Source organism: Podarcis gaigeae (genome assembly GCF_964106915.1).
Source record: "Podarcis gaigeae genome assembly, chromosome: 7".
Classification (NCBI taxonomy): Eukaryota; Metazoa; Chordata; class Lepidosauria; order Squamata; family Lacertidae; genus Podarcis; species Podarcis gaigeae.
The window spans coordinates 52,247,323-52,266,474 of NC_139683.1; the positions used below are offsets into that span (position 1 = coordinate 52,247,323).

The following is a 19,152-nucleotide window of genomic DNA, read 5'->3' on the forward strand; positions in this document are numbered from 1 at the left end:
TCGAGTTGGCAATCTGAAAGGTAAGCCCCGTTATATCAGCAAACTTAATCCAGAAGTCAAGAGTAAGGGGCCCTGAGAAATCAGGGTAGTGTTACACATGTTCCCACTCCTTGAGCAAGTATTTATCTCTGTGATTTAAGAACTGGGGTGTTAAAATATTCTCTTGAATCTGTTCCAGCTGATGAAAGTGGCATTTACTCTCTTCCTGCCACATGAAGATGCTACCACAGCCATCTCGACCCTTAAATCTGGCATTAAAAAGAAAACTTTTTAGGAAAAGGAGGAATCGGCCTTAGGCAATTTTACACTGAAGTCATTGTGTTAAAAGTCTGTGGAGCTATTCTCCAGTTTGTAGGATATAGATAAAACTGTGATATACATCCTATTACCACATCATTAACAACGAATGGATAAATAAATACATTTCAATGAGAAGGGCATCAAATATTGTAACGCAACACCATACATTTTCTCCATTGTTCCCAACAGAGAGGTGGAACTTAATGCAAAGCCCACAAGTTATACTATGCCCCTGTGAACACCCGATGCACGCTACACACGTCCACACTCCCAAGTAGGTTCATTGAAACTGTTGCATGTAGATTGTGTGGAAAGAACTTGTGGAGAGAGAAGAAAGGTGAGTCTAATTTAACTGTGTACCTGCATTGGTCTAGTACCTATTAGCACAGCAAAGGGATAGGAAACCTTTGACCCTCCTGGTGTTTTCAGGCTTCAACTCTCATCAGCCCCAGCTAACTTGGGAATTGGTCAGGGATGGTGGGAGTTGTAGTCCAGCAACATCTGATTCCCCATCCCTGAGAAAAGCAAAACCAAGATGGGCATTGTTGGCACAGCCCCAGTTACTGCTTAATCTGGCCATGGTTCTCCCCATCTGTATGTACCTTATTTTTCAGGCAACTGATTCTGCACGCCCGACTTGGTTTCAAGATGCTGAGATGGAGAAGATTTTGTGCAGATGTAATCCAGATAAAACAGAAGACGCCCATGTCAGAAAGACAATCACAAAAATGGGCTCTGTGTGTATATTTATCATTACTTCTGACTATGAATTATTTACTCACAGCACAGTAACAGTAGGAACCGCTATCCTGAAATTACCTTACAGACTCAGATTCCTTACTGCTGAGGAATGGAAGAAACACATGGAATAGTATTAATATGCTTCCATGTCAGTTTGGGTCTTGGTCTCTTTGCTAAGGCTGCCAATAGGATGCCAAGATTGTGCCAGTGTGTGTGTGTGTGATCTGTTTTCTGTCACTTCAGTGATGTCAGGCAATCATAAAACACAGTTTAACTGGCTGGTTAGGTTGACTTTATGGCTTCTCAGCACCGCTGGGGTAGTTAAAAGCAGACATAACATGTCAGTAAATCCAGCCCATGGGAGATCACTGCTGCCAAACGCCAAGTCTGCTTTGCAATACAAACAGTTGTTCATTGAAAACTAGGGCTGAGCCCAACCTCCTCCCAACACTGGCCACCAAATAACCAGCAGATGGCAGTGACACTTGGCAACTTCCTGCCCGGCTGGGATTCATGCCAAGAGCCAAGGAATGTAAGGCCCTGATCCTATTACCCATCCTCTGAGCTATAGTCAGTCCCCATCTGGAAACAAATGCAAAGATTCACACAGCTTTATTTTCAAAGGCAGCAAAAGTAATTGCGAGGGGGCTTTTTCTCGTTGTTGTTGTTGTTTAGGAAGGAAAAGGGAGGGTGGGGAAGCTCACCAGACCAAATATCTCATTTCCTTTAAAATAATCTCTCTCTCTGCAAGTGTAACAGACTGTACAGACATTTTACAAGAATAAACCAGCTTTTTGGATTCTTATCTACAAATTGAAGAGCCTGGGGATCCTTAGTGCAAACTACCGCTGACCCGCAGCTTCTAAATCGGTAAACTTTGGATAGCCTAAGCGGTCCATTAGAGTCAAACAGATGTCCTCAATCTGCTTAATTTCCTCGCGAGGCATCTCACGTCGCCAAGTCTGGATGCTGGCCGGGGAGACCTCTCCTTCGTAAGGAAGGTAGAAAAGGTTGGTGGATGTGGCAAATAGGATTTGGTTTAAGCTAGCGGGAGACAGAGGGATGCCCAGAAAGGCATAGATGGATTCGGCCACCTTCTGGGGGAAGTTGACTAGGTCTTCAAACTTGAGTAGCCGGTAATTCTCCGGCAGCAAATCCCCATTGAGTCTCAGGGCTGCCGCTGTGTTTGCCAGCCACAAATGGGACATCACAGAGACAGCGTTTGAATTTGAATCGGAGAGTTCCTCCCTCAGCGATTCATATTCAAAAGCATAGCCTGCATTTAAACTACACTTTTCTTTCCTGCCCTCTGCTTTAAACAGCATCGCTAAGCGCTGGGGAACCTTCCTCAAGGAGTAAAGGCTCGGCTGGCTTTTGTGCAGTACTGAGTAGATCCATGCCCGGGGGTCTCGTACTACATAGAGCGCTCTCAAGGAAGGGCCTATGATTTCTTGAAAGAAAGGCAGCTTTAATGTCCAGCTCCCACTGCTCAAGCTAAGCACGGGGCGTGCATTGGGATAAGAGGCTATGTGTCTCCTGAGCTCCCTAATGTAATCAGCATCTTTCTCTGAACTCCCTCTCAATCGGCTTCTTTGCTCTGCTATGGATTCTCTTTTTCTGGGCCGCCGCTTTTTGTCTTGTCTGGCAGCAGGATGCTGCGCGGACTTACTTCTGCTGGTTTCATGTAAATGGATATTCTGAAGGTGGAGTTTCGTATCTTTGACTAGGGAATGCAGCCAGCCCTGGAAGAGCCGGAAACGGCCGCTCCGAACATCGGACGCCTTCCACTCGCAGGCATCGACGAAGGAGTCGATCTCAAACTCAGCTTCGGGGACGTCAAGGTAGCCTGAAGGGATCCTGATGTATAGGAAGTCACTGCTGTTGAAGAACAGCTGCTTCAGGATTTCCGCACCTGAGCTGGGCAGGGAGGTAATGACCACATCAGGCAAACTCACAGGGTGTGCCTGGTCCTTCGCTGTGCTGTGCTCCGCACTCATTGCGTCGCTGCTCCACTTTCCGCAGATGGGCTGAGTGCAAGAGCTCCACACATCAACCAGCTCGACAAACCACAACGTGATGACCAGGATGAGGATCCAACGCAAGAGTCTGCTGAAGGAAATGTAAAAGTGCCACTGGAAGGCCAGCAAAGCCAAGCTAATCCCTAAGATCAACCCTGCAATGACATTCACTTTAAATCCAAAGGGGAAAGCGATCCTGTTACTGGGTGCCTCTTTTGCTACAGTTTCGGTGCCCAGGCCAAACCTCGTCACCTTTCCCTGAGTGGCTACCTTGGCGTAGCCACCAAAGCCTAAATAGCTGAACCTTGTCCTCAGATTTAGATAGTCTGTAACGACAGAGAGAACTGTTTCTGTGTTGTTGACATTGAGAGAAATCTGATACCCTGATCGGGCATCGTCAACAAACCTACAGCTAGAAATATTGACGTACGGCCCATAGAAAATGTAGGCAATCCTTGCTACAGTGGTCTTTGCAGAGAAAGTGACATTTACAAACTGAGTCCAGCGCTTTTTGAATTCGGCCGCCTGCTCTGCCTCTTGTATCCTAGCGACAGGGCTATTCCCATGATGGTCAAACCAAAACATTTTATAGTGGGCATCCCAGACGTCCATCATGGCTCCATTATATTTGCTCATAAATTTATATGGTACGTATTTAAAGTCAATATCAAGGTTATGAAAAAAGGCACTGATGGAGTCAATGGGAGAGTCCTCCTCTTTCTCCACATGGTCCACCACTAGCAACATTTGAGGATTCAGCAGGAGCAGAGAACGGTACACACTTTTCAGCTTCATTGCTGATGAGTAGGCAGGCGCTGCCTCACCGCTCACAAACATCATCTCCTCGTGCTGAGACGATGTAATGATCTCACCAGCAGCTTCCCCAACTTCATCCCCAGTCCACTTAAGCCACTGTGTGCATTCCCCAAGCTGACCCTCCCAAGGCTGATTGCACTGGCTTGTGGGAGATGGAGCAAACACCAGGACGTTATTCAGGTGGCTCAGCTTGGGGCCATAGAGGGCCTCGGAGACAAACACCTGCCCATTAGGAGCAAAGGTAAAAGAGTTCTGATCTGGATGTTCATGGCCTGGGTTGAAGCTTCGCCACCCATCAATCCAAGAATAGGGCTGAAAATGGACTATGTCATAGACAGCACGGCCACCCAGCTTCCCAGATTTAAAAGAAACAAAGGTATTTGTCTGAGCGTTTGGCAAACCTGCTCCGTACGTAACTACCCCCCAGTTAGGGAACACATGCATTTTAGGAGTGCCGTAATCAGGTGGAGGGTGGGGAGTTAACCCTGGGTCGTACCATATGTACTCGGTGTGAAGCGTGCTCCACCTCTGGGCAGTGGAGGGCACCATTGGACCATCCTTTGGGCGGTGCTTTCTAATTTGTTGTGCAAGCCAATTGCCTACCCCACTCTTCAGCACAAATCTATCCAGGAAAACCAGCTGGCTTTCGGGGCCATAAAACCAATTGTAATTTGAATCGGCTATGCCGACAGTCCTCTGAAAGCCCGGCAGAAGGGTGGCATAGTAAAACCAAAAGTGCATTTTGAGCCAGTGGTTTTCGAGGTTGTTAATCCCAAAGTGGCGCTGCGCCAGAAATATATACTGAGTGATCGATTTGGCGGTGTAGCTACCGTAAGCCACGCCTTCGTCCAAAGAGCCATCGACAATGTGGTTGAGCAAAAACATGGTTTTCTCCATCACGTCCACCACGGCATGTTTCCAGGCATTTGCTTGGGACTCTAGGCCCCCTCCAGTGACCAGGGCTCCAATGAGCAATGCCAGCATGTTAGTGGCCTGGTGGTTATGAAGAAGTTGCTTGCCCCAGGAACGGACTTTGGAATACTCGTACATTTCCTCAGTCACAGCCCATATCTTGGCGAAGTATTTTTGCCTTCTGACATCATCCAATGAGGCATATAAAAAATCAAAAGCGGTGGCAAAGCCTGTTAAGGAGTGGCCCAGAGGAACTTCGTCACCTGGGGCATTCTCCACCAGCCAGTCTTTGTATCCAGCCATTCTGTCCATATATTCTAGCACAAAATCAAAGGCAGCTTTATCTTCCGGGCACAGGAGGCAGTAAAAGGCTAAAGGAGGGAGATTGTTCCCATATATCTCGTTCCACTTGGCAGCGAAATCAGCATGCTTGGGGGGAGGGAGGTAGTACGATGGACTGGACAGCATCACTGACACCGCATTTCTGAGGGCTCTGAAGAGGTGGAGATGGCTGGTGTGAGATTTCTGTCTCAGCGCTGGGAGCTCTTCAGCGCTAAAATATAAGCTTGGGTGAAGCACGGCCTTTTTCGTCTTCTGACTAGTCCTGAAATCATCTAGCCTCTGTTTCTCATACGGATCCACATCCTCTGTAAAAGTCACCCAGTCAGAGTAATTGCTTACAGACTCTTCAAAAGTGGAGGCTGCCAACATCACTAAGGCTAGAAATAAGGAATGTCCTGTAAACATTAGAGCCATGATCCATTAGGCAGTTTCCTCCCTTCGGGCATACACCTCTTTCAAAAAAACAAAACCACTGTTCAGATTTCAAACATGAATCAGACTCGCCAGCGTGGGAAAAATACACTTGAAAGCTTTTTATGCAAACCCAGGCGGCAGTAGTGGAGGGGACCTTGTGCTACTAGGTACACACAGTTCTGAGCTGAAGTGATCAGTTGATACAGCACTGGAAAAATGCTGGCGTGCAGGCGCTTAGACGAGAAACCCTTTGGCCACGCTGAAAAGTGTTTTTTTGCCCAGAGGGCTAAAAACAATGAAATCTTTCACTAGCTTCCATGTACATCAGACTAACAAGTAAATTTGATGGCAGAAAGGATGCCTATTGAACCATGAAGAAAAACACATCCAGGGTGTTACTCGTGGAAATGTTCATATTTAGTTTTGTTTTTTTTTTAAAAAAAAATAAATCATTGATTTCTTCTGTTATGATAGGATGGCACTGATACAATACATGTACAGCAAATGAGGAAACAAATTGAATTTAGTGCCAAAGATATGAACTAATGAGTTCAAGTTGCCCTCTTCTGTCCCATTCTCTCCTAGTTCACACACATCTGCAGTTTGTCCTTTATTTTGGTGGGGAAGGGATACTCAGCAAAACGTCTCCATTGGCCAATTTTGGCAGAGCTGCCATCCTTCTTGCACTTGCTAACCTCCAGTTGTGAAAACTCTGTTGGGTTTGATGATCGTCTAACAGACTCGCTGCTTTCATGTCTCCTTTCATTATCTTCAGGTCCTCATCAGTCTGTGAAGCCAGACCCTGTCTCTGAGTTTCAATTAGTTCTATTGCCTCATCACAAAGCCAAATTAAAAATACGAAATGGGATGCACAGATAGCTGGCTCTGGAATCTGTTCGCTTTGCATGTTGATCTCCTCTGTTAAAACAAACAGACAAACATGTGTCCTTCAAAATGTACAAGAAAAGTGTTCATATGATAGCCAACTACTGGTTTTGTTTTTTAAAGATCATCTGACTGTAAATAGTTTTTCTACATATTCATGTCAGAAGTAATATGATGTTAACTTTTTAACTGTTTTTAAAATCTACTTTTTAATATATTTTACTTCTAACTGAATAACTGTTCAGTATTCAGAAAATCTCATAAATTGATGTAATACTTCATTTAGTAAAGCGCTATTTTACTAGTTAAGCAAAATAGCCTTCCTTCAAAAGCACAATCTGGACTGCTATTTGCCTGTCATCTTCAAACATAACAGAACTAACAAAAGTTGTTGTTGTTGTTTTAACACCAAGCTGTTCTACAATTAAGACACCCATTCATGTCTCTGTACACTGCAACCTGCAACACAAACGCTTTTTCTTTTTCAAAGGCAAACTTTACAATTAAAAAAATCCCGCCATGCAATCGTTGTGCATAACTGTGTACATTTTGCATTTCGCTGCAAAAAAATGTGCCCCCGTCCTCTCTTCACCTGTGACTTACTAATCGAGATAGTCCCTTGCAAGTCACCAGAGGGCGCTATGAGCCAATTAGTATACCCCCAAAATACATGTCTCCGGGCTGAAGAAGTTAGAACAAGTTTTTCTTTGCCAACAGCTGCAAATATTTAGAAGTCATCGCCAACAGGAGGTCGGCCGTACAGAACCAAAGAGAGAGAGAGAGAGAGAGAGAGAGAGAGGAAAAGATCTCATGTTCTCCCTTTACATTGTTTAACAAACGTTTTTAAGAAAGACGTACCTTAAAAAGCAGCCTACTTTGGGGGTCGGGGGTCGTATCCCATCAGCAATTATGCCAGTATATCAAGGGGAAACAGGAGTAGAACAATCCGGTTGCCACATCGCTCCTTTCTCTTCTTCTCCCCTCGTCTTCTAGCTCGATTTGCATTCGCTCGGTTTCGTTTAAGTAGCGAAGCCTGAACTTCAGCTGCCCATCGAAAGGCTCTGTCCCCAAACCTGGGTGCCGACTGTCATTTCTTCCGTTCCCATCCTTTGCTCTCTCCCCCCCCCCCTCCAAAAAAGAAAAAAAAAAAGTGCAATGATGCTGCTACTACGTCTGAGTTCGAACTTCCATCAAGCCAGCTCCGAAACGACTTTCCAAATGGGGAAGAAGGCAGCCAGTGTCAACCAAGAGAAAAAGTGGTCCTGCATGCAGAGAAAGGGACTCTTCTCTTCCTTTTTCTCGAGGAATCGCCACCAGCAGCCTGGAACCGTCTTCCAGATGCAACTCCTGCAAAGAACTTGACTCCCGCCGCGGCGATCCCCGGACGGGGGGTGCTGCTCGACCCAGGGAAGACTCCGCCGGAGGCTTCTCCGGCTGGGACTCCGCCGCGCTCCTTCCCGCTCCGGCTGCTGGCTGGCGGCGGCGGCACCGGCGTCTGGCTCCTTTGCTCAGCTCCGCCGCTGCGGTCGGCAGTTCAGGCAGCCGAGAAAGCAGCAAGAGCCGAGGCGGCGGCGGCGGCGGCAGCAAATCTCTCAAGCCAGGCGGAGCGAGGGCGGGTCTTGCCGCTGCCTTCGCCAGAGCAGGAATGTGCTCATTTTCAGCTCGGCTTTGTAACGCCTGCTGGGCGCCCCCTTCCCACTGAGCATGTGCAGAGGCCGCGCACACATGCTCCGCGCCAGACGCTGAAGCCGCTGCCCTTAGCCTGCCCTGAGCTCAGCTCGTGCAAGCTCAGGGGAGGAAAGGAAGGTGGCTGGGGGCAAGACATGGGAAATGGGATCAGAGGTGTTAGGAGGGTGAGAAAAGGTGCGAGCGAGCGAGTCGAGAGGGGTTATTGCTTTGATCTAAAAGCCCTTCCCGACTGTTTATGCAGGCTGAGATTTAACAGCCTCTCCAGGGTTAAGTGGAAATACAATGCTTAGGAAATTCCGAGGTGTCCTATCGCCAAATCTGCATCGTCAGCAGCATCCTAACCAAGAATGCAGAGCAAATTTAAGAAGCAAAAGTTGCTGTGTTGGTCCATATGGGGAAGGGGAGCAATGCAAAAGCCACATTTCAGCAATAATGGTTTGAGGGACCAGCTTTTGAGTTCTTCAGCAGTCTTCATCAGGGTGGATGAACCCTGATACTACTGAGCAAGATGGACCAATGACCTGACTCTTTGAGGGAACTTAATATGTTCTTATGTCGTCGTAATTACTGAAATGATTGCTGCTCTTTCATTTGGTGGCCTCTGTGTCACTTGTTCTAATGGTAGGGCTGACCCTACTTCACATTCTCCCCGCCCCGCCCCCCAGCAGATGGAACAGAGAGGGTGGCACTGTGGTCTAAACCACTGAACCTCTTGGGCTTGCTGATCAGAAGGTTGACGGTTTGAATCTGCGTGACGGGTGAGCTCCCGTTGCCCTGTCCCAGCTCCTGCCAACCTAGGAGTCCGAAAGCATGCCAGTGCAAGTAGATAAATAGGTACCGCTGCAGTGGGAAAGTAAATGGTGTTTCCGTGCGCTCTGGCTTCCATCATGGTGTTCTGGAAATCTGTCTGTGGACAAACGCCTGCTCTCTCGGTCTGAAAGCGAGATGAACGCTGCAACCCCATAGTCATGTTTGATTGGACTTAACCGTCCAGGGGTCCTTTACCTTTTACAGAACCTGGAAGATGCATTGAGCCATCATGGCTCATAGTCACTGATTGACCCCTCACCCATGTATTTGTCTAATCCCATTTACAACTCATCTAAGCTAGCGGCAGTTGTCAAATCTCATGGCAAAGGGTTACTTATACGCAGCTAGTAATTGGAGAAAAATGAACCTGTGGTACTGAAATCAGAGGCCACATTCCCTTCAACCTTCTGGGGCTCACATGCCGGTGGGGGGGGGGGGCGGCTCAGAGGTAAAAGTGGGAACTGAGCAGAGAAACAAATGTAAATCTTACCTTTGGATGGGAGGCTAGTTTCTGCACACATTTTCCTCCACTGAGACAAGCAAGAAGTATTTCCAGAGATCCTCAAGGGGAGTTCAAAGCAGGGAGAGTAGTAATGGGGTGTGGCTAGAGGAGAATCCCAAGGGCCAGAGGCCAGGGAGGAATATTTGGTCCCCGGGTCTGGGGTTTCCCACCCCTGTTTTAGAGCCCCCTTGAGGGAAAAGTAAGAACCTCTCACAACATCAAACACATCATTCCACAGCCTTTTGGGATTCACAGTGCGGTCTTGCTTCTTGCAGCTCATCTGACCCAACGTCCCATAGTGAAGGCTCCAAGACTGAGGTATCAGCTATGTAATGCAGGATGGGAACTCAACCCTGCATCTGTCACACAGCCTTCCCCAACCTGGTGCCCTCCAGATCTTTAAACTACAACTCTCAGCAACCTGACAATTAGCCATGCTGACTGGGGATAATGGGAGTTGTATTGCAAAACAATATATGGCAAAACAATGTATTGCATGGCACCAGATTGAGGAAGGCTTCCCTCACATATGTGGCCTGGAGGCTCTGCAAGGCTTTGAATGTGAACACCAGTGCCTTGACTGGAGTTTGGAAGCTAACTGGCAGCTGGTAGAGTTGCTGACTTTCCGTCCAGCACCCTTCATTGGGTGACAGTGGTGTTTGTGAGTCACTGTGTAAAGGGAGCCCTAGCAGTCAAACCTAACGGTTTCAAGAGCAGAAAATAGCTTGAAAGGGTTTCAAAGACCTGAGGGGAGAGAAAAAGATGGGAAGAAGATAATAATGCCGCTTTCAGTTCTTAATATCAAGGACAAAAACTGTACAACGGGGGAACAGTCAGGTTCAAAACCTTAAAAGGAAACAGAAGGGCAGCAAAGAGCAATATAATTTAAAGTACAGATAGCTCCTTGTTTGTACCAGAAGGAAAGGAAGTTATAACGTAAAGGTTACCTTCAGACTGTTAATACTGTATCCATTGTTAGACCTACTCAGAGTAGACCCTTTGAAATTAATGGACATGACTAATTTAGGCCTGCTAATTTCAGTCGGTCTACTCTGAGTAGGAGTTAGCTGGCTACAGCGCTCCCTTTTTGTAGGAAGGGTTCATTTGAATACTGGAAATTTAGGTTTGCACAATTAAAAGTGGATTAAAGAGCTCAGGCACAAGAAGCCTACTTTTTCTTTTTGAAGGATCTTTTGCATTTAAGAAAGTGATGGGGAAATGCAGCGGTGGAGCTTCAAGCTCTGGCACGGGGGGGTGGGGGTGGAGAGCAGGCAGGGGCAGGGCTGGTGTGCGTCCTGGGGGTGTGGTGTGTGTTCTGGGGGCAGAGTGTGTGTTCTGGGGGCGGGGCAGCAGCCGCAATGGAACCCCAATGGGATCACGCTGCCGGGGGTGGTGTGCTGCCTCCCAGCACCCCTCTTCCTCCGCCAGTGGGAAAATGAACTAATAAGTGTGGGATAATCGACTGGTTAACGGGAAGATGTGCAAGGGAATTGGGATGAAGCGAGGAGGGATGCGAACAAATCAAAACAAATGCTTAGTAAAGCTCAGACATTGTCTTTCCTTCGCATAAGCTTTGGGAAAACAAATCAGGATCAATGTTCAATAAACACATTTTCTCTGGGAGTGCCCTAAAATCTCCCATTGTAAATATGTGAGGAGTGGGGCATGGAGAGGTTGTACTTTGATGGTAGTGGCAATTGAAGGCCAAACATTTAACACTTAATGAGCATCATACAGTGATGTCTCTGGATTTTCCTTGACTTCAGATGAGGGGAGGGGGGTGTTGTTATCTAAGCCACAAGACACAGGGAGGGGAGATTTATCACTGTCTCCCTCCAGCTATGATTGGGATTAAGACCCCCTTGCCTCCTTGTGGCAAGGCAGTCTGGATAACAATGCCTGCCCCCCCCCCAAAAAAAAAAATATATGCAATGAAAGTGAGTCTCAAGATGTTGCTGTAGGCATCTCGCGAAGCACAAAAAATAATTATTTTAAAGTTTTAAAATACCCTTAAAATACCTACAATATAAAATCAATCTTCATTAAAACAAAAATACAACCTAAAACTAATAAAATAGTAAGAAAACATTAAAAAGCAAATAAAGCAGAGATTTGGGGGATTCTTACACATAAATTAGGGTCCAGTTTTCTGGATCAAGGAAAAGCAATTGAAGCCACTGTCGACCATTGCTTCACCTCTGAATTACATTCCACATTACAGGGGCAGCAGCAGAAAATGCCTGTCTTTGAGACACCGCTCTAGTGATATTCTGTAGGGTGCAGTGCATTTTCGCCCTGAGTGTCATGAAGTAGTGATCCTGTGAGCAAGTATCACTGGGTGGAGCCCCTCAGGCAGATGGTAACAATTAGCCCCCCAAGTGGGAGCCTGTGATGGGGCTGGCTGGTTGCCAGCATTCCCCAGCCCCTATAAATATTCAAGTTAACCTTCCGGAGCGGGAGAGAACATGCCGTGTTTTAGACTTGCTGTTTGATGTTCTGTAGCTGGTGCTGGAGAAGAAGCCAATCGAACCTGGTAACCCGTTCGATGCCTGTGTATGATTGATTGGTAGCTTGGAGGGAGGACTCAGGTAAGCGACCCCCTCCTTGGCACCGAGATGAATGGGAGACTTGCTTAGGTGTCACTAGGGGGCAGGCTGGTCTGGCACTTCTTATGCCGAGAGTATCTGCAAAGGCTTTCTGGAACCATTTCAAAGCAATTGTCTTATTCTATTGCTTTTGCACACTATCCCATTTGCAGAACCTGTTTTGTTGCTCTGCAGAGACCTCTCTTTGCTTTGTTTCATTTTCATCAGTTACACTGGGATGAAATTAGTCACTTGGTCAAATATTTAAAGACACTGGGCTCCAGGGGGTTCAGATCTTGTTCTTGGTATAAGCATTGCAGGCATCACTTTGTATCACACTAAAGGAGTGTGACGCAAACTAAATTGGTGACTGGGCAAACATAGCCCCTATGCTGGGCTTGGGTCTTTTGAGAATATTTGTTGAAAAGCAACATTGCACATTCTTTTGTAATTCAAGAGAATCTTTAATGCAAATTATTTCCGAAAATGCTTTTATTAGTCGTACTATCCTTGCACTTGTCCTTATGCTTCACAAGCAGTATAATATCCAATTCCCATATAAAAGATGTCATGAGGTGGGGCTACAGGTGCAGCCCCACAGCCCCTTTCCTCAGCCTCTGAGGCAATAATGCAAGTCACACATGGAGGTGGTTTAAGAAGCATGTGTTTACTGCATGAAAAACCAAGTTAGCAAAATTCACAGTACAGTGCAGAAGGCAACATAATTACCTTTTATTTATTTATTTATTTAGGAGCGTTGTTGGTGTGAATGGAGACTGTGCTACAAATGACTCAGTTGGTTTGGTTTCAAAGTAAACAGGCTGCTAATGTCCTACAGTGAAGCAACTTTTACTCAAAAGGAAGTTGGCTGTTCTGAAACCTTCACATTACTCCCCACCCACCCACAGAAGAGGACTTAGGGATGGAAGAAGAATCTGCCTTAGTTGGATTCCAAAGCAGACTCACCTTATCCAATCTGGGTGGATTATGACCTGGAACAGATCAGTGGCCCACTTCAGAATCAGCAGTCCTGCAGATTCCATTATGAGGTGATCCAGGGATTCTGAATTGCCTCCATCTCCCCACCCCACCCTTTTATTTGTTTATTTAAAAATCGTGCAAGAAAAAATTGTATGGGGTGTGGGGAAAAGCATCTTTGTCCCCAGTGTTTGCTCTGATGGTTACTGCTGAAAGCTGAACTAAGCATCCATGGATGAAATGAAGAAGAAGAAGAGTTTGGATTTGATATCCCGCTTTATCACTACCCGAAGGAGTCTCAAAGCAGCTAACATTCTCCTTTCCCTTCCTCCCCCACAACAAACACTCTGTGAGGTGAGTGGGGCTGAGAGACTTCAGAGAAGTGTGACTGGCCCAAGATCACCCAGCAGCTGCATGTGGAGGAGCGGAGACGCGAACCCAGTTCCCCAGATTACGAGTCCACCGCTCTTCACCACTACACCGCACTGGCTCTCATTGTATTCTCTCTCATTGCGTGCCATTGTATTCTCCCTAAAATCCTGATATTCTAATCACTACCCATCTGCATCTTTCCATACTGTGCTTCTAACCACCTGGTTAGAAAATTTCACAGTGGTGCAGAGGGCAAATGCATGGAAATAAAACCACGTTCAGTATAAACTTCCTTGCAGAGAACAACCTGTGAAGGGCCCTCTGGCAAAAGTGGTGCTGGAATTTCAAGCATTAGGTGATGTATTATCCTTCCAGCTGTACATTTTTTTCCACATCTCTTAAGAGAAGGATGCAATTCAGTAAAGTGCACTTCTGCCTTTTAAAAGCAACATGTGTTGTGGACCCTTATATTTAATCAGGTCGCAAAGAAATAAATGAGTTACAGCAGCCTGGGAAAATAACTGAGGATCAGTGTGAAATCTTCAACTTGGGTAATAGCATGTGTCCCCCCCCCCTACATAATATAATGATTTTAAACACAGAGAGGATGCTCCCCCTCTTTATAACATAGCATGCTATTACATAGATGATGGGTAGCCGCCACTTTTACTCTCAGACTGCCGCATTAGCTTTGTACATTTCTAGGAGTGATTTATCGAGGAACCTTGGGAAGGTGTCAGCAAATTGTGCTATGTTGTGATCATTTTAAGTATTTCTCATGATGTGGTACTGACTTAAAAACCAGCTTACTTTATCACTATAGGCAGAGGACAGCTTGTGTTTGTTGCACTATCTTCCATGAAAAATGACATTTGATTTCACTTGCTTAATATGAAATTCCATAACCCACAGTGACAATCATTCTCATGCATCATCATCATTATTATTATTATTATTATTATTTATATACCACCCTATATGCCGATATAAGTGGATACTTATGGGGTAGAAAATAATAAATACAGCAAGTATGATGTAGTGGTCAACATGTTGCACTAGGACCTGGGAGACCAGGACTCAAACCCCATTCAGACATTTCACTGGTTGACCTTGGGCTAGTCACTGTCTCTTAGTCTAACCCATACGGGGTTACAGAGCTACTGTGAGCATAAAATGGAGAGCAACAAAACCATGTTGGTCACTGTGAGCTTGTGGAATATATAATATGGAATATAAATGGAATAAAAATAATGGCAACATGGTGGCAGACTCAATATGGCTAGTGCAGGCATGGCCAAACTCGGCCCTCCAGCTGTTTTGGGACTACAATTCCCATAATCCCTGACCACTGGTCCTGTTAGCTAGGGATGATGGGAGTTGTAGTCCCAAAACAGCTGGCGGGCCAAGTTTGGCCACGCCTAGGCTAGTGAATGTAAGCCAACATTGAGCAGTCACACTTTTCATTTTTACATATATACTTAAAATATATTGATAGATGATAGATAGATAGATGATAGATGATAGATAGATGATAGCTAGATGATAGCTAGCTAGCTAGCTAGCTAGATATAGATAGATAGATAGATAGATAGATAGATAGATAGATAGATAGATGATAGATAGATAGATGATAGATAGATAGATAGATAGATAGATAGATAGATAGATAGATAGATGATAGATTGTTGTTGTTGTTTAGTCATTTAGTCGTGTCCGACTCTTCGTGACCCCATTGACCAGAGCATGCCAGGCACTTCTGTCTTCCACTGCCTCCCGCACTTTGGTCAAACTCATGCTGGTAGCTTCAAGAACGCTATCCAACCATATTGTCCTCTGTCATCCCCTTCTCCTTATGCCCTCCATCTTTCCCAACATCAGGGTCTTTTCCAGGGAGTCTTCTCTTCTCACGAGGTGGTCAAAGTATTGGAGTCTCAGCTTCAGAATCTGTCCTTCCAGTGAGCACTCAGGGCTGATTTCCTTCAGAATGGATAGGTTTGATCTTCTTGCAGTCCATGGGACTCTCAAGAGTCTCCTCCAGCACCATAATTCAAAAGCATCAATTCTTCAGCGATCAACCTTCTTTATGGTCCAGCTCTCACTTCCATACATCACTACTGGGAAAACCATAGCTTTAACTATATGGACCCTTGTTGGCAAGGTGATGTCTCTGCTTTTTAAGATGTTGTCTAGGTTTGTCATTGCTTTTCTCCCAAGAAGCAGGTATCTTTTAATTTTGTGGCTGCTGTCACCATCTGCAGTGATCATGGAGCCCAAGAAAGTAAAATCTCTCACTGCCTCCATTTCTGCCCCTTCTAGATAGATAGATAGATAGATAGATAGATAGATAGATAATTTTTAAAGTCTTCCAGAAGCTTTTATAGCACATTACTTTGCACCACTGTTGAAAACTCATGCCACTGGTGAATAAATATTAGCTCCTGAAAGGACTCTTACACTCTTCAATAGCTTATAGATTTCATGATTAGTGGGATCCTAGTACAGTTGGCATACAGGAAAAAAATTCTAAGACCATCAACATGAAGCACAAATGACTGAATAAAATTTGACAACTCACAGAAAAGACATTTCCATCATGCAAATCTGCAGCAGGCTTCATCCAAATAAATATTTAAAATAGTCTCCAGGTTGAGGTGGACCCTAGTTACATTCAAATGGAAGATGATGCTTAGAGTTGCTTTTCTTTTCTGCTACACAAATGCTTGTATGATGAAAAGTTCAGTGCAGCCTATTTTACTTTTGGCAGATCTGTGGTCCTTCCTTACATATCAACTATAAAAAGCAGGAGCTTGGTAGGTTTAATTATAATAAAGCCACAAAAATAGCAGATATGAGTTTGCAGCCAAGGACTCATTTCATTTTTTGTACTGGTGCCAGTCTAGCATGAGAATCTCTTGAAACTGAGTCAGTGAGGAACAAAAAAAGGAGTGACTGGGTGTTCATATCAGTTGCTAATCTGAGAAACAGCTGGTATCCATGGAGTAAGCTTCCAAAAATATGTGCAACACGTCGGTATAAGCCAAAGACCACACTTTTAAAAGCTTGGATATTGCTCAAAAACCAGCACAAACTGCTTTCCTACTAGGGAGTCCCAATTTCATGACAGCTTTTTTTCCCCCTTTTCTTTTTAGTACTAAGGGCTGTAGTGGACCCACTGCACAGCTTCTACATCTGCAGAGCCTTCCACTGAAATGCAAATAAAGAAATTTTTCTCCTCCACTCTCATGAATAGAGAAATCCATCAGGCATGTGCATAGGGTACATAGGGAGGAATGATTAGAGAGGAAAGCATTCTTTCACATCACATTATCCCCATCAGAAATGCTCTGCCATTTCATTAACTTTTTGAGGTTTTGTGGTTAGGAAATTGATGGGGAAATGCATTGCAAGTTTTGGACTGAAGCAATGATTAACAGGAAGTTGTATATACACCCCACAAGCAAATCAGGAAGAATACAGTATTCATTTATGTATAACCACCTCACCAACTAATCGAACCAAATGCTCTGTGAAGTCCAGATATCATTTAACCTCCATTTAAGCTTTCTGCAAACAAATTGGGATAAATGCTTGATAAGTAGGTCACCTGCAGGAAGTCATAGCAATATAGGAGAAATCCAGTATTATTCCTCATGTCAAAAGGCCAAAGGGAGGCAGAATATAGTGTCAAAATCTAGCACAGGCAATGCCAAGTAATGGAATTCAGCTTTAAAATTTAAGAGGAGAAAGCCAATATCACATGAGGGACGCGGGTGGCGCTCTGAGTAAAACCTAAGTGCCTAGGGCTTGCCGATCGCATGGTCAGTGGTTCGAATCCCCGCGGCGGGGTGAGCTCCCATCCTTTGGTCCCAGCTCCTGCCCACCTAGCAGTTCAAAAACACCCCTAAGTGCAAGTAGATAAATAGGTACCGCTTTATAGCGGGAAGGTAAATGGCGTTTCCGTGTGCTGCGCTGGTGCCGGCTCACCAGAGCAGCTTCGTCACGCTGGCCACATGACCCGGAAGTGTCTTCGGACAGTGCTGGCCCCCGGCCTCTTAAGTGAGATGGGCGCACAACCCTAGGGTCGGACACGACTGGCCCGTACGGGCAGGGGTACCTTTACCTTTACCTTTTAGGGGGGTGAGGGACTATAGACCTGGCTTACAAAACCCACTCCCATTTTGTTCCCCATCCAGGGGCAGGGGCAACCCCCCCAATTCTACTGATTCCCCCCTCCTGTTGGCAATCCCCCCCCAAACCCTGGTGCCCAATCCAATATTTTCCTGAGAGTCCCGCTTTCTGTAGCAGAGGTTTCCTAGAGAGCACAAGGAGCCAGGAGTGGGAGGAGAGGGTGGGAAAGCCAGGTCACATGACTGTATTTCGAAGGAAGGTTAACTTTGTGTGCCACGCAATATTAAAAAAAAATCCCCTTTCAAAATAAAACATTTTTCATTAATTTATCGGATTGCTGTTTACGCAGCTATTTGAACAGATCACAAGATGTTCACATAGCATACAATCACAGACAATTTGTTCAACCTGCTTGGGGGGGGGGGGGCGGAAATGCCTTTATTACTGAGAATTGCCTTTACAAACTATACATGTCATCCACATGCATCTGAGTAAATCAGAAGCTTTTTCACCAACTCCTGCAGCTTATGAATAAACTGCCAAGGCTAACGTAAAGGTTAGTGCAACTAGTAGCTGCATATTAAGAAATTGATGTGGGTGGTTCCTAATTGGTGGGCAGCGAAAGGTCAGGTTTAATATTTTAACCTCACTGGGGGGAAAGTAATAATAGCCTGTGCCAGCAAGAAATGTTCTCAAGAGCAGGTGCAAGACATACAGAGCACTTAGATGTAGCAATTAAACTTGTAATACTGGGTGCAAAACAATTATGATCTACGCGTCTTCCCTCAAATCATTTTATTATAAGGAGGCACTCTGTTGAAATAGAGGTTATATCGGCTAGAAACACATTGACCAATCTCAACAAGGCACGTTTCCCCCTAATCATCTCTGCTCTGTCAGTGTGCAGATCCAGACTTAGAGGCTTTGGAAGCATTAGAAATGTGAACCTTCAGATTACAGTCCATTTGGGTATGCTTAGCTTGAGTACGCCGGTTGTTACTAGTTTCTTTTCATAGCATGGGCGGGGGGTGAGGAATAGCTCGGAAACATCCCAGTTCTCATCAGCACCCTGTAAAATCTGGATCCCATTTTTGCTAAGCAAATGAGAGAGCATTTATTTGAAAGGATCTGGAAGACTTTCTTATTATTTGACATCCTGGCTGCAGACACCCCCTGCATTTAAAAATAGGATCCCAGGAATTGTAGTTTGTTAAGGGTGCTAGGAATCGTAGCTCTGTGAACTACAGATCCCAGGATTCTAAGCGTGCCTTAAATGTATGGTGTGTATTCAGCTTGTGTGCAAATTCTTAGGTTCAAATGGACTGATGGAGATTAGAAAAGGTAAGGATTTCAACATAGGCAGCTAGGAATTGGGCAGAATCTGGGACTGTCTTGCAAGGTTTGGGTGTGCTTATTTATTTGGCCCCAAGTTGGACTTCCTTTTAAAGCCATAATTCCCAGCTCAGGCACAAGGGCTGCTTTTCTTCCAGATCTCTGAACCCAGTTACAGTATGGGCCCTAAACCATAAGAGTGGTCTGTCTGTAAATGGGATATTGAAAAATGCCCACCCAGTTTGCAAATACTTAATAATAATTTCTTACGTTATACATTGCTGTGAAAGGCAAATGAAACTTTATTCTTTCCCCCTTAATGCCTGGT

At 45.3% G+C, this 19,152-nt stretch overlaps 1 protein-coding gene across 1 annotated transcript; it reads right to left on the bottom strand.

The window, feature by feature from the left end:
* Positions 1–1,637: 1,637 nt before the first annotated feature.
* DSEL (dermatan sulfate epimerase like) lies at positions 1,638–8,128 on the bottom strand. The gene is made up of 2 exons (XM_083746867.1): positions 7,287–8,128; positions 1,638–6,461 (listed from the first exon to the last, which is right to left on the bottom strand). The coding sequence occupies exon 2, from the start codon at positions 5,541–5,543 to the stop codon at positions 1,884–1,886; it is 3,660 nt and encodes a 1,219-aa protein (XP_083602993.1). The 5' UTR covers positions 5,544–6,461; positions 7,287–8,128; the 3' UTR covers positions 1,638–1,883.
* Positions 8,129–19,152: the final 11,024 nt, after the last annotated feature.